General features: G+C 42.2%; 1 protein-coding gene across 2 annotated transcripts; it reads right to left on the bottom strand.

Moving 5' to 3' along the window:
* Window positions 1-406: 406 nt before the first annotated feature.
* TMEM114 (transmembrane protein 114) lies at window positions 407-12,489 on the bottom strand. 2 transcript variants are annotated; one of them, XM_027684127.1, is made up of 4 exons: window positions 12,306-12,489; window positions 11,056-11,136; window positions 2,153-2,290; window positions 407-774 (listed from the first exon to the last, which is right to left on the bottom strand). In XM_027684127.1, exons 1-4 carry the CDS (start codon window positions 12,487-12,489, stop codon window positions 542-544), a joined length of 636 nt encoding a protein of 211 aa, XP_027539928.1. In that variant the 3' UTR covers window positions 407-541. The 2 variants fall into 2 exon arrangements, with proteins under 2 accessions (XP_027539928.1, XP_027539930.1); XM_027684129.1 differs by lacking the exon at window positions 2,153-2,290.
* Between the last annotated feature and the right edge of the window lie 976 nt (window positions 12,490-13,465).

Genomic DNA, 13,465 nt, shown 5'->3' with positions numbered 1-13,465 from the left:
CTCTAAGGTCCCCCCAGAGCCTTCTCTTCTCCAGGCTGAACACCCCCAGCTCTCTCAGTCCATCTCCATACAAGAGGGGCTCCAGCCCTTGGAGCATCTTTGTGGCCTCCTCTGGACTCACTGCAGCAGGTCCATGTCCTTCTTAGGAATCTCAAAGGAGAAACCAAAAGCTGACCTGCAAGGTACTCTGAGGCACTGTGCTTAGACAGCAAAAAAGATAAAAGAAAGCAAGAAATCAGCCTTGTTCCAAGCAGTGAATGGAGATGTCTTATGAGCTGCCAGCTGAAATTAGTCTGAAAACACTAACACTGCAATGTACTTTCTTCTAAAGTCACAAGGGTGTCCTTATTGACAGCACTTGCAATGTTTTACTGATTTATCAGAATCTTTGTGTTTTATAGCCAACTGTGAGGGAAAAGGTTTACAGCAGTGGACAAGGCACTCAGCCTTCCACTTTTATATACCCCCAGTGACCAGCTGGACCAAGCAATCCAGACTGTCGGGCTCTTCAGGGTTCTGTTGTTGCAAGGATACCTGTTGTTCATAATATCTGCTCACGCTGCCGTTTCAGACCCACAACTCTTGCTGCCAGGAGGAACACGGCCCCGGTGAGCACTTCAGTGACAAAGGAGACCCAGACCAGGGCCAGGGACCAGCCAAACCTGATATCGATTTCCACCAGGAGGTCCTTGCTCCTCAGGAGGCAGACAGCTTCTTCAAAGGCAGCAGCTGAATATGCAATATAGACACTGATCCCAGTCAGTGTGACCAGAGCTGAGAGAGAGAGAGACATAATCAGCTGGTTAAATCAAAAACAATCAATTGGATATGGTTTAGGGCTTCTTTGCCACTCCTTCCTATCCCACCCAGGCCGGATTCCCAGTTTATCTTTGATATCTACTTGAGGTTGGTTTTCTGTCCGTTGAGTATAATGTGTTCCCACTGTTAAATACTGAATCAAAATGTCTAACATCAAGCCTGCCACAATAAAAACCCAGTCATATATTTCACAGATATCTAATGCACACACATGTCTGTTTTCAGTACTGTATTATAGTGCATCCTGATTCCTCACTGCTGATGTCTACCTCTATGCCAGGAAGCCCACAGAGACACAGATTCTTGCATTTCAGGTCACTGACCTGAATTTAGACTGCTTTCTAACTTTGAGTATTGTAAATTTTGAGTGTTTAATGTAAATGTGTTGGTCTTTGCCGCCACCTCCCACCAAGTGTTGTGGAGTTATGACTATTCATCACTTCCAAATAACTGAGTCAAAGACATCCTTGGAGCAGACTAAAAATAGATTAATAAAGGCACTCAAGGAGCTGGATGAAAGGACTGTATATAGAAGGTAGGAAACTAGGGAATGGCACATCTAGCACAAGTACATACCAAATCCTAAGCCTGGCATCTATGTCACTCAAAGGACATATACTAACCAAAATCATAACTTTACTTGATCAGTGGCAGGAAAGAAGTCATAGAAAGGCCCTGGAATAAAGCCCAGGAAAAGTAGATACTGGAACACTTGCAGGACAAGATAGTGTCTTATCTGATTGTAAGAGAGAAAAACTTTGGTCTGGCTTCTGTTACCAGGTTCAAAATGAAAAGTTATACTCCAAAATAACTTTTTGGGGTTTCCTTTTGTGACCCATGGTTTGAGGACACCACTCTAGCTCAAAACTAGCAGTGCAGCTCACCCAGGAATGCCCAGCAAGACCCTTTTCAGGAATCCAATGCAAAAGCCATCAAAAAATTGTCAGTTTTCTTAATGGGTGTAAGATCTGTGTAAGGTTACCAAACCCTCTGCTTTAGTAGTTCCAAAGTCACTTTTCAATTACCCCGTTACCCCCTCTGTAAAGAATTTTTGCCCTGTGCTTAGAAGGTATTAAATCTTTTGTGTTAATGGGCACAGCAAACATCTGTGTTCAAAGTGTGACTCACTGCACAAGGATGTTTGGCTGTGTGTGATTATTTGCCTTTCCTGACTCTAAATTGATCTATTCCAGAATCCCATCAGGATGAACACCAGCATTATTCTGAAAGGAAACTCCTGCCTAGTTCTTATTCCCTGGAAAAACAAAGTGATGTTTCCCAGATATAATCCCTTACTATTTAAATTGGTTAGGTTGGGAGTTTGATATTGTACCTCCAAAAAGAAAAAGCAGTCCCGTCATCAGAAGCAGTAGGTAGGCCCTGGCAAGGATACTGATGAACCCAGTCATTCCTCCAAAAATCATCAGTATCAGGCTGAGGGGCATCAGGATGACAAATGTTCCATGCATGTCTGAAGAAAAATAAAGAATGTTAATATTTCAATATTTGATTATGGTGTCAGTAGATGTACTAATAATTATGAAGTGCAGAGCCCCTGATCAGAATCAAAGCTTTATTCTGTGCTGAATCAACAAGAAATTGGAAAACCTCTTGAGTTTTCAGTTTAAGTTGGCAGGACAAATATATGATATGGAGGAAAAGGTCACATACAGAGCAAGCCCTCACAGGATCACAGCCTGTGTTTCAAACAGAGACCACAAATATAAAGGATATGTCTGCATAGATATATTTAAGCAGTTAAACTGACTGAGCTATTAAGCCAAGCTGGATAACAGGTCATGCACTGCACACCAGGTAGGCACTGGCAACCTAAATCCAAAGTAGCCCTGGTTATCACACAGATCACAGTGAGTGGCACTGCTGTGTCTGGGTGGTGAGATCCAGCCATGCTTTTGATTAAATTCTTTCTCTTCTGTCACATGTCCTCTGCTGAACAGATCTAGCAAATTGGTGACCTTTTCCTTTGTTGCAGCTGACCATCAACTAGAGGTAAATTTTCCCATCCAGCTCTGATTCTGTCTGTCATTGTTTTCTACAGCAGCTTCACTAAGTACATTAACCTATCCTGCTCGCTTCCTCCCATGCTAAATGTTTTACATTAGTCTTTCTTGATCCCTATAACATTTTAATAGCTGTGTAAACAGAGGGTTGCTATGTATTTTTCATATCACACTGGTTTTTTCCATCATAAACCACCTTTGTGTCATTGTTCCTTCTCGTGCAATCTATCCACAACATTCAACCCAACCTTTTCTAGAATAATAACCAAGAAAAAGTAATTCCAGTATCAATTTATTTAATACCAAAGTGCTGAGAAAAAAATCCCTTAAAATCTATATTCTGAAGAGGTCTAGGCTCCAGTGACTCACTTAATTTCACAGAGGAATCACAATACACCATTAGCTGGTTCCCAAGGAAAAGGAATCAGTTAAGAGATCACAGGTTTTGTGTGATCAAATGATCAATTTTTTTAAGTGACTGTAACTGCCCACTGAATTGGAAGTACTCCCTCTGTCCCTGGCTAAGGATCCAGCTTATCCCCTTCAACAGCATTATAAAGATAAGACACAATTGTGTATCTCTGTTCAGTTCTAGAAGCTTGGAAGGTTAGGAAGGGGCTGCATGGGATCAAGGCAGACACTGTTAATGTCTTTTCTTCAGCAGAATGTGGCTTCAAGACGTAATTATTTGTTTTGTGTAGCACAGAACGTGATCACAAGGAAAAGTGTGGCAAATGACAAAGTTTTGGGAGGTGACCTTACTGTTCTTCTGTTTCTGTTTATTTATGCTGGTATTATATTTTCATATTCAATCCCACATATGCCCACATCAGGACCAGCTGATGCTCAGAAATCACAAATTCAGCATTCTGCATTGAAGAGAGCACTTTCTGATTATAAAGCTGAGGACGCTCCCTGTGTTTTCCCTCAGCAAAAGTAGCCACAGCTGCTGTTGCTGCCTAAGAAACACACACCTATAGCAATTCTCAGATGCTAACAGCCAAATCAATCTTCAGCTTACTGGGTAGAAACCAGTATGTCAAAACTGTCTGCAATTCTTAGCTGAACACCAAGACGAGAAACAGCCATGGAACTCAGTTCAGCAGTTTTATACAGGTAGAAGTGGTTGTTGGGGATGTGATGCAACATGATGTGACAGAACAGAGATTTGGAACCCAATTCAGCTCTCAGATTCCAGAGAAGCAGCAGGAACAGGCTGGTTTTCAGCCACGTTTGTGCTTGCTGAGGGTTATTGGGCCTGATTTTGGTTCCCCACCACTCTGACATTCATGTGTCCCCTTAGATTTGGTCTTGTATGTAAAAGGTGAAAAGGCTTTGAGCAGGTAAAATCTGATACAATTAACATTTTAAAAGTGTGAATGTAAGAATGGTAAAATCTGTCCCCAGAGCTGGCTTTGCTGGGAGGGAAAAAACATAAATAAGCTCATCACTGGCTCTATGCCTTGTGATTTTCCAGGTGTCCCTCACTGACTGCTGACAAACTACACCTCAGGACAGCAGCACCTACAGTTGCTATTTCTTTGACTTTCCTTGTCATGGTGTGATTTCAGCTACTGCAACCTGAGCCAGGACAGTGGGTGAGGTAGATCAGGCTCTGAATGGAACCTTGTGAAGGAAGGGGAAAGCAAATCCATACTAGAACAACCTGGGGAGTGTCACAGATTACATGAATGATCTGTGGCAGCTGCATGCAACATCAGAATAACTCTGATTTTTATGCCTTCTTCAGTGAAAATATAGGGTTTAGGGGTATCTCAGCTGAAACCCACAAATCCCACTGTGACAGAGCCTCACTTTTCCTATACACAGCTGGAACTACATTTCCCATTAATCACCTGCAGCTTTTTTAAAATCAAATATTTAATGGATTGTATTTGGTTAAACAGCACTTTTATCATCTCTAGTGTTCAAGTTCAATATCTAATACTCATTTGTCCTGTGAAATCTGCAACTGCCTGGGAAACTTATTCTAAAATGCTGCCATGGAAACCACTCAGGAATCTGAATTCATGCCATCTGGCATATGATATTATGCCATTATATTCCTTGATTAGAGGAACAGAATTAGTTTATGGAAGAACATGACTTAAAATATCTTTACTGTGTTTCTGTCCTCAATAATCATCTGTGAAAGAAGTCAAAACATTAATTTTGCAGTCATTTTAGTATTTTTTTCAATTTCTGTTGAAATACACATTGATGCATTATATATTGTACATATAACTCTTCATATAGATGAAATTAATCTAGTATTGAAAAAAACCACCAGCCTAAACATTTTGCACAAGAAGAGGTATGTGCACTTTCCTGCAAAACAGAATTCAGTTTGCCACATCTATTGCTCAATGGCAGAGTGCCCTGTCAGTGCAACACAAAAGGTCCAAAAGTTTGGTCTTGGAAATACTGAAACAAACTCATAAACATTTAAAAAACACTCCTGTTTTTTGTAGAGAAAAAAAGAACTAAATTGCCTGATCTGATCTAATGAAGTTTTACATTAGCCAGCCAAAGCTGTTTTAGTAGAGATGGGACCAAATATCTGTAAGAATGACATCTGCAGTGTGTGTCCAGATCTCAGGGTTTGGCAGGCACTTCTGAATTACCACCCAACACAGTTGTTGTTGAGTTGTTTGTAAAGAGAAATCTGTGGAATGAACTAGAAGAGTTGAACGGTGTCAGAAGTAACCAACTGCAAGCCGAGCAGTTTTGTTAATCATCCCCTGTTAACACGCTGGAGCTTAATTGCTTCAAACCAACTTTGGATTTGTTTGCACAGCTTATAATAGCAAATAGTCTCTAGAAAACTGTAATAGTCACCTCATCAGAAATACTCCAAATGGCAGTGGCTCAGAAGAGCTTAATTAAGGCCCTGTTTATCTTACCCAGCAGTTACTAAATACCCAGTTAGAAAGACAAAAGCCTCGAGCTGAAACCAAAGGCTTGGCAGCTGCTAAAACCAACAGGGCTGCTCTGGAAAGACTTGGCAAAGCCAGGAAGAATCAGAGTATGGAGAAAGATCTACCTGCTTGTAGGGAAGAAAGGAAGGAAACAACTTGGAAAAACAATGAGCAACTGAAAAGAACTGCTGTCAGTGGCTAAATGGGAGACTTCTGGGCTTGGACCCCAGGGACACGAAGGCCCGGTTTCCCTCCAGTTCAACAGAGAAGAGATGCTGGTGGAGGATTGCTCACAGGGTTAGGGAACTCCAGGATAATTAGCCAGGCTCTGGTCTCTGTGTTACATGTTTTGGCTTGGTGCTCTTCTCAGAAAGTCTCTGAGCTAAACTGGAAGACGAATTGCAGACAGCAGAAATAAATTGGTGCTGGATGGGAAACAGGGGACAGTGACAAGCAGGAATGGGTAGAATGATGGATGTGAGAGGTGCACTGGGGCTCACATTCTACTGCCACGGTACCAATGACTTTGAAAACGAGAACATTCATCAGAGGTTGTCACTGTTCGGTCCCAGCTGCAGTGATGCTGGAGTTATCTCAGATTTCTGTATATATTTACTGTAATATCTACTCTAAGCACCCAGCAGATGTTCACTGGGACCTCTCTGAAGGCACAGTACACTGTTGCTCAGAAACAAAGCAGATCCCTTTAGTACACACCTACCAGATCAATTAAATTAGAATTTCTGTGTACATCATTTGGATCTTATTTCACTTGGCCTCTGAACTAGCTCTTGCTAGATATTCCAGCCCTGTTTTCCTTCTGATAACTTCAAACCACAAGAAAAATTGCAAAGAACTGTAAATCCCCAAGGAAAAATGTCATGGCAGCCAAATAAGAGGGGATTCTTTATAACATTACAAACTGTAAAAATAAAATAAACCATGAAGAGCAGGGCAAAGTGTGAAAGCAGCTGGTTAGTGACTGTTACAGGGTCCACATGCTGTAAGGAAATCCAGACAAGTTTACCTGTACTATTTAAACTAATTTTGTTGAGGAAGAAACCAAGGCAGCTGTTACATAAAAACAACTGAGGTATCAGTAGCTGCCTCTGCTGCAAAGATTGTTTCCCTGCAGGAAGGACTAACTTGTCTGCAGCCTCATGTTCCAGTCACACCGAAGTTTAAAAAAGAAAAAATAAAAATACTCTTGGGAGAATACTTTAGGCAGTTGTGCATTGGCAGCTGCACACTCCAGTCTTGATTTTATATCAGGAAAAAAGATTTTCTTCCAGCCACATGTAAGTGGAAACCACATCCATTAACTGCACATCTCTAGATGGCTCAAGAATACAGGAGAGCACTAAAAATGGACCTGTAAAAGGAAATCAATCACTGCCCATGATGTTCATGTCAATAACAAAAAATCAGGATTGTGAGAGGCTTGTAGGTACCTTGTAGGTACCTAATGCAGATGGTTTGTGTGTCATGCAGACAGTGAGAAAGAACAGCAGCTCCTCTCACATTATTTTTCATAACACCAGCCCCAGCTCTGCAGTGCAGGTGGGACCCCACACCAGCTCAGGTGCAAAGCTAAGACTCAAGAGAAATTGTCTGGTTTTGATTAAAAATATTTACAACACTGTTCATTTTGCAGGGATTACATTGGTGCTGCCTCTACCTAAATCTATACTGGTGTTCACTAATTATTAACAATACAGACTGTGGTAAATGGAAAATATTTATATTACAAAAATACCTAAGAGCAACCTTTGCCCAGTGTAACTTGCTAGGAGGGTTTTTTTGTTTGGTTTTTTTCGGTAGTTGATTCTTTTTTTTAGTTTTGGCTCTGTTTGGTTTGTTTTGATTTTTCTTTCAAGATTTTTTTTTTACAAAGCTGAACTCTTGGGGGAAATCTTTCAGGCGATTAAATACTGCCATTCCTGCTACACACCAGCTTCCCTCTCTCTGTATGTGATCCTCAACACTTCGATGTGATTGTGGATGCACGTTTCTTCTCCTGGAAAATGGCAAAGCTGCTCAGAACTCCTGATGCAGCTTCCTTTGAAGTGAGAGTGACACCCTTATTTTATCATTTAGTGAGAGATGGATTCAGCTCACCATGAAAAAAAAGGTGCTCTTCCTGCTTGTCTTCCATAGCTGGCACAGGAGAACACACAGCAAGGCAAAATATGTGGGGAGGAGGTCTGATGACAGATTTCAGTTCTAAGGGTGATTTTCAGAGGACTATCTTTAATCCTACTGATCACCAAGAGACCCTAATAACTGTCTAAATTGTGAAAAGTGACACTTTTAATCCTGTGTAGGACAGAGGAAAGCGTACATCTCCAGTAAAAAAGCATTTTTTAAATGCAGAAATTTCAGGAAAACTAGTGGCAGGAAGTCTAGTGATATTTTTGTTTAGTCAGTGGCTGATGTTTTAAACAAATATATAACCATGTCATAATGTAATCTGTAGTAGGAAAATATTTTATACACTGTGGGCTTGAGGAAGAGAGATGGTATACACTGTATGTTCAGCTGGAGGGAGTGGTAAGAAAAGAAGTGGAAAGCTAATGCAGAGGAGGAGGCATATTTGTGTCTAATCCATGAGAGGAATCAGTCAAGAGTACTCCTGTGATGTGAAAGCACGTCATAGTCCCAGGCTGAACAGCTCCTGTGTTGATTGCCTGAGTGATATTGCTGCTGGCACAGGATCTTAACTTGTACACCAAATTGTTTTAATTTACCAGGAACTCTATTTGAAGTACACAATAAACCTAAAAGGAATATGCTGTGGATGAACAGGAGAAAGATTAGGAATGTGGAGGAAGGGAATGTGGAGGCTTTTCGTTCTCTAATGAAGGGTTTGTCTTCTGGCAGTGACCAGGACTTTTGTTTCCACTTCAACCCAGCTCTTTGCACTCACATACAGACTTTCTCCCATCTTTTTGGCACTTGTGTCTACTTAAGACACACCAAGAAGTGCATTCAAAATCTGAAAAATGAGGGATGTGACTGATGTGTTACTTAAATGCCTATATTAGGAGACAGTCCTTTAAAATCTTTTTAGGAATAATCAGCAAGAAACGCGTTTGATGTTGCCAGAGCTCACGAAATTCAGTCTGCCAGTCATACAGTGAGAAATATGTGTGAACAGCTGGATGGAATGAGATTAACCCCATGTGAATGTTCCTCACAGACACCTGCACAGGCACACACAGGAAAAATAAGATTTTTTTGAAGTAACCAGTTAAAGCTGTGCAATTAGCTTGTTTGCCCCATACAGCAACAGATGAAGCAACTACTGTAACTACACTGCAGTCCACGCCCTCAGAATTTTCCTCTAAAATTCTAGTTAAAATGTGTCATAGATGAAAATAGTTTGCCTAAATATGATTCAGTGACCACAGTCAGGAAATATTTAAGAAAGAGCAGAAGGTAATATCTCAGTACTTAATGAACTTAGAGGTCACTTAGAAATATCTGTATTTCCTTAAAGGAAGAAGCACTGGCATGGCAGTTCCTGTGTTCAGCTGCTGTTGCTGCAGACCTGTAGCCTCACCTCACTGAAACTGCACTGAAGCTGAACAACCAGAAAAATCAAAAAGTTCACTCTTTATCACTCTAATCAAGCCTAGCAGGTTTTTTCACTGAAAGTATCTTTGATTTCTTATCTCATCATTTTTAGGCAGACTATGTCTGTTTATTGTAAAATCTGCAGACCTGAAGTCTTTGTCCAGGAACCTAAAAATAGTACTTGATGTGAATGCAAGAGAAAAAAAATTCTCTTAAGCTCTGAAGAGCCTGTAAACATAGTTATTAATCCAATTTTTACTCATATCCACTATTTTCTTACACTTCATGACCACCTTTGTTTCCAAGCCAACATCATTTTTATAACCACAAGAGCTCAGTATAATCTCTGATTTTTTGTTATTTCATTGAAGAGATGCAGCCTAAAATCTCCTCACCTGGGGGAAATAACAGATGTGCCTTTTTGCAAATATGCACACGACTTTTGAAATGCTAATAATTTTATCTGGAAATTTTGGACCATCCCCAACGTAACAGTTGAGCTGCCCACACCTAAAACGTGATCAGTCTGGTTGGGTTCAACTAACAGTGACCCCTCAAAGGTTTAATTGATAAGGCAAACAGTCATTTTCACTGATCCTCAGAGTTTTCAGCAACATCAAGCAGCCAAGGCCCTCAGTCTTGAGCAAGGAAAATTTAAGAAATGGCACTTTTCTCTTTGAAAGCTCAGAGAGACAGCCTGGGCTGTTAGTCTTGAACCTGTCGATATGTTTATATGGCTCTTTCAGTAGCTCACTGGGGTCTTATTCCTCCTGCAGCTTCCCAGTTACAGCTGGGGCACAGCCCCACCAGCATCAGCACCTCCCAGGCCTCCTTTCCCACATGTGCTGCACTCTTGGCTGCATCGTGGGATGCTGCTCCAAGAGACTGAAGACACTCTAAGCCTCTCTGGAGGATTGTTCAGGCAATGTCTGGTTTTGAGGGAAAGAGTCCCATTTTAAGACACAAGATTAATGCACATATTCTGCATGCAAGGTGGAAAATACCAGAGTCAGAGGGGAGAGGTAAGTAAATTAAAAGATTGTAAAAATCAAGCCCATATACGAGCATGTGTGAGCAGAGGATTGGGCAGAGTATGATGCAAAGAAGCTAAATCATCTTTTAGGAGATGCCTGTAAGTATTTGAAAATGTTCAGTTTGGACTTTTTGAGAACATCCTGACATTGACTAATGTATTTAAAAAAAAAAAAGGAAGTAAATAGAGTTAGGAGCTTAGTGGTTTTGAACACAGTATTCTTCAAGGACTTTGAACACAGCTTTTAGTCAGTGATTTATTTTCTTAAATTCTCACTAACTTAAGTCTTTTATCAGTGCAAGGAATCCCACTGAAAGGGTAGAAAAGCAGCTGCCTAAAAGATTTGTAAAAATGTGTGCTTAAGCATTTTCAGTGATCAAACTACTCTGAGGCGATTTTGACCATTTTTGCCTTTTATTTTTTAACAATCGTGCACCTTCCTGTGCCATTCCAGTCAGAAAGGTCTGGCTCCTGTGGAAGAAATTAGCTGAACTTGACATGAAATAGATGGTTATTTCAAAAGTAAACCTACTCAAGGACCACAGGCAGTGACAGATGTTGTACAGAAGCAGAGACAAAACACTATCTCAGAGAGTTCCCCCTCTGAATCAGAAATGAGTCCTTGTCAGTGGCAAAGGAGGGAGGGAAGAGTGGATATAAATATAAAAATAATATAAATGCTACTCACACAAAAGCTGCCTGTGTGACTCGGTGATGTTTGCATTCTCGTGCCAGAAGGGGTTTATCAGAGGGTAACACTCACTCCTCACTAACAGAGAAAGGGAAAAACAAAGAGGAAAAAATTACACTATAATATCTTTTTGCCTTTTTTTTTTTGCATGTAAGTATAATTCATATAATATTAACTGCTTTTAAAACAGTTATTCCTAGGTAGGGAAGGAAAGAAGGGGATTTTCAGCACCCAGCACTGGCTGCTCCCATGGGGCCTGACCACTGGAGTCAGCAGGGAAACATCTGCTCGTTGTAGTGGGCTTGGGATACAGCTCAGGGAGAATTCCTGAAACCTGCTCCTTCTCCCCACTCCACTGGGAGCAACATCCTTTCTGGACTGTGGTGAACATTACATACTCCTTGCTTTTAATGGTGGAATCAAAACCAAAAGTAACAAATTAACTCAATGGGGAAAATTCTATACTATCCATATAGCATTTACAGATCTGTCATTAAAATCTAGAACTACGAAACACCAAGCAAGACCAAATACAGTACAACTACCTGGTGAACTTGGTGAGTCTTTAGTCACTTACCTTTAGTTAGTATGTGATTAAGTTTACTTAAATTGTTTATAGATAACCTAATTTTAATCTTAATGTTAAAAATTTTAATAAATGTTGCACATTTCAAACTAACAAAGTTTATATTGCTATGTTACTTTAACAATACATAATAACAATATTAACATTAACTGTATTGTTTATATACATAAGCTACAGTGTTTATATTTATGTTCTTTATGTTTATGTTCTTTACATTTTTATTTATTATTTTAATGGCTTTAACCCAGAACTTTCCCCCTTTAATTCCCCGAGCCAAATGAAAAGACATCTCCTTCCTCCTAAATGGTTAACGTTTTATTAAATTAGCTCGGATTAAAAGTTAATGCATAATCAGGTCAGAAAATTCGCTCTCCCCATGTCTCCCTCGGGAGGTAACACGGGGGGGGGGGTATCGACAAGGCACTGCCCACGGATTCCGGGGCCCTCCGGACATCCGGACCCCGCAGCTGGACCTTCACAGCTGGACCTTCACAGCTGGACCTTCACAGCTGGACCCCGCAGCTGGATCCCCGCAGCTGGACCCTCACAGTTGGATCCCCGCAGCTGGACCCTCACAGAGGGATCCCCGCAGCTGGACGCCGCAGCTGGATGTCCGCAGCTGGATCCACAGCTGGATGCCCGCTCCGCCCGCCCCACTCACCGCGGCAGGTCCGCCACAGCCCCGAGTGCGAGCTGAGCGCGTCCGAGCCGTTCCGGGACGCGTCCAGCTTGGAAGCATCGATGATGTACCAAAAGTCCGTCGCGATGGCCACCACGAGGAAGACGAAGCTGGAAAGTCCCACCAGGGCCACGAAGAGGGAGAGGGCGCCCAAGTTCACCCTCATGCTGATGCCGCCGCCGCCGCCCCGCCTCGGCCGGACCCGACGGCCGCGCAGGTTGCGCGCCCCGAGCCCCGCCCCGCTCCCTGCGCGCCCCGCGGGCGGAGCGGGGCCCCCGCCCGGCACAGAGGGGTCCCCCCTGCCCCCGACCCCGGGTACCCGTCCCGACCCGCCTGCGCATCAGCGGCGGTGCTGAGCAGGAGGGTTCTGCCTCCCCAGGAGGGGATACCTGCGAGAACACACGGGGATGGGGATCCTGATCGCTCCCTTATTCCAAACACCGCGGTCCTGGAGGGGAGGAGGGAGCAGTGACAGTGCTGGTGTTCCTGCAGCCTTTCCGATGTATTTACAAGAGATTTCCTCTGGCTCTTTCCCTTCCAGATGCCGAGCTCAAAAGGACAGATCTAACCTAATTTGAAAGGCAGTGTGAGAGAAGGCAGCAGCATGCAAATTATTACCTGATGCAGGGATGTCTGTACCCTGCTTGGGATCATTTTCCTATCAGAAAGTCATTGATGGAGGGAAGGACACAAGTAGTACACCCTCTTCCAGAAACTACAGTTATGTAGTTTCCAAGGGCACAGGTGTGTTCATGTGTGAGCCCCTAAGCCACACTTCACCTATCCCACTGAAATGTCGGATAACAAGGTAAATTGCAGTAACAGAACCTTGGTTTTAAATCTGCAGACCCTTTGCTCTGGAGTTTTACTGTGCCACTTTACTGGCATAAAGATACAATACAGGTAGGGTCAATGGGGCATCAGGTTTTCTTCCTTGTAATTCACTTCAGACCTTCCAGAGAATTGCTAAATAACTCCCAGTAATTAAAAAAGTCATTCTCATTTATTTTCTGGCATGGACACTGGGCAGAATGAGTGACATCATTACCCATCCATGGCAACAAGCGATCATGAACCAGTAGGGCTTCAGCAGTAGGATCAGTTAAAAGCAAAATATTTCTTGAGAGAGAGTGTTTATTTAA

Source organism: Neopelma chrysocephalum, unplaced genomic scaffold, assembly GCF_003984885.1.
Source record: "Neopelma chrysocephalum unplaced genomic scaffold, ASM398488v2 Primary Assembly neopelma1_65b, whole genome shotgun sequence".
Taxonomy (NCBI): Eukaryota; Metazoa; Chordata; class Aves; order Passeriformes; family Pipridae; genus Neopelma; species Neopelma chrysocephalum.
This window is presented reverse-complemented; position numbering and strand designations above follow the sequence as displayed.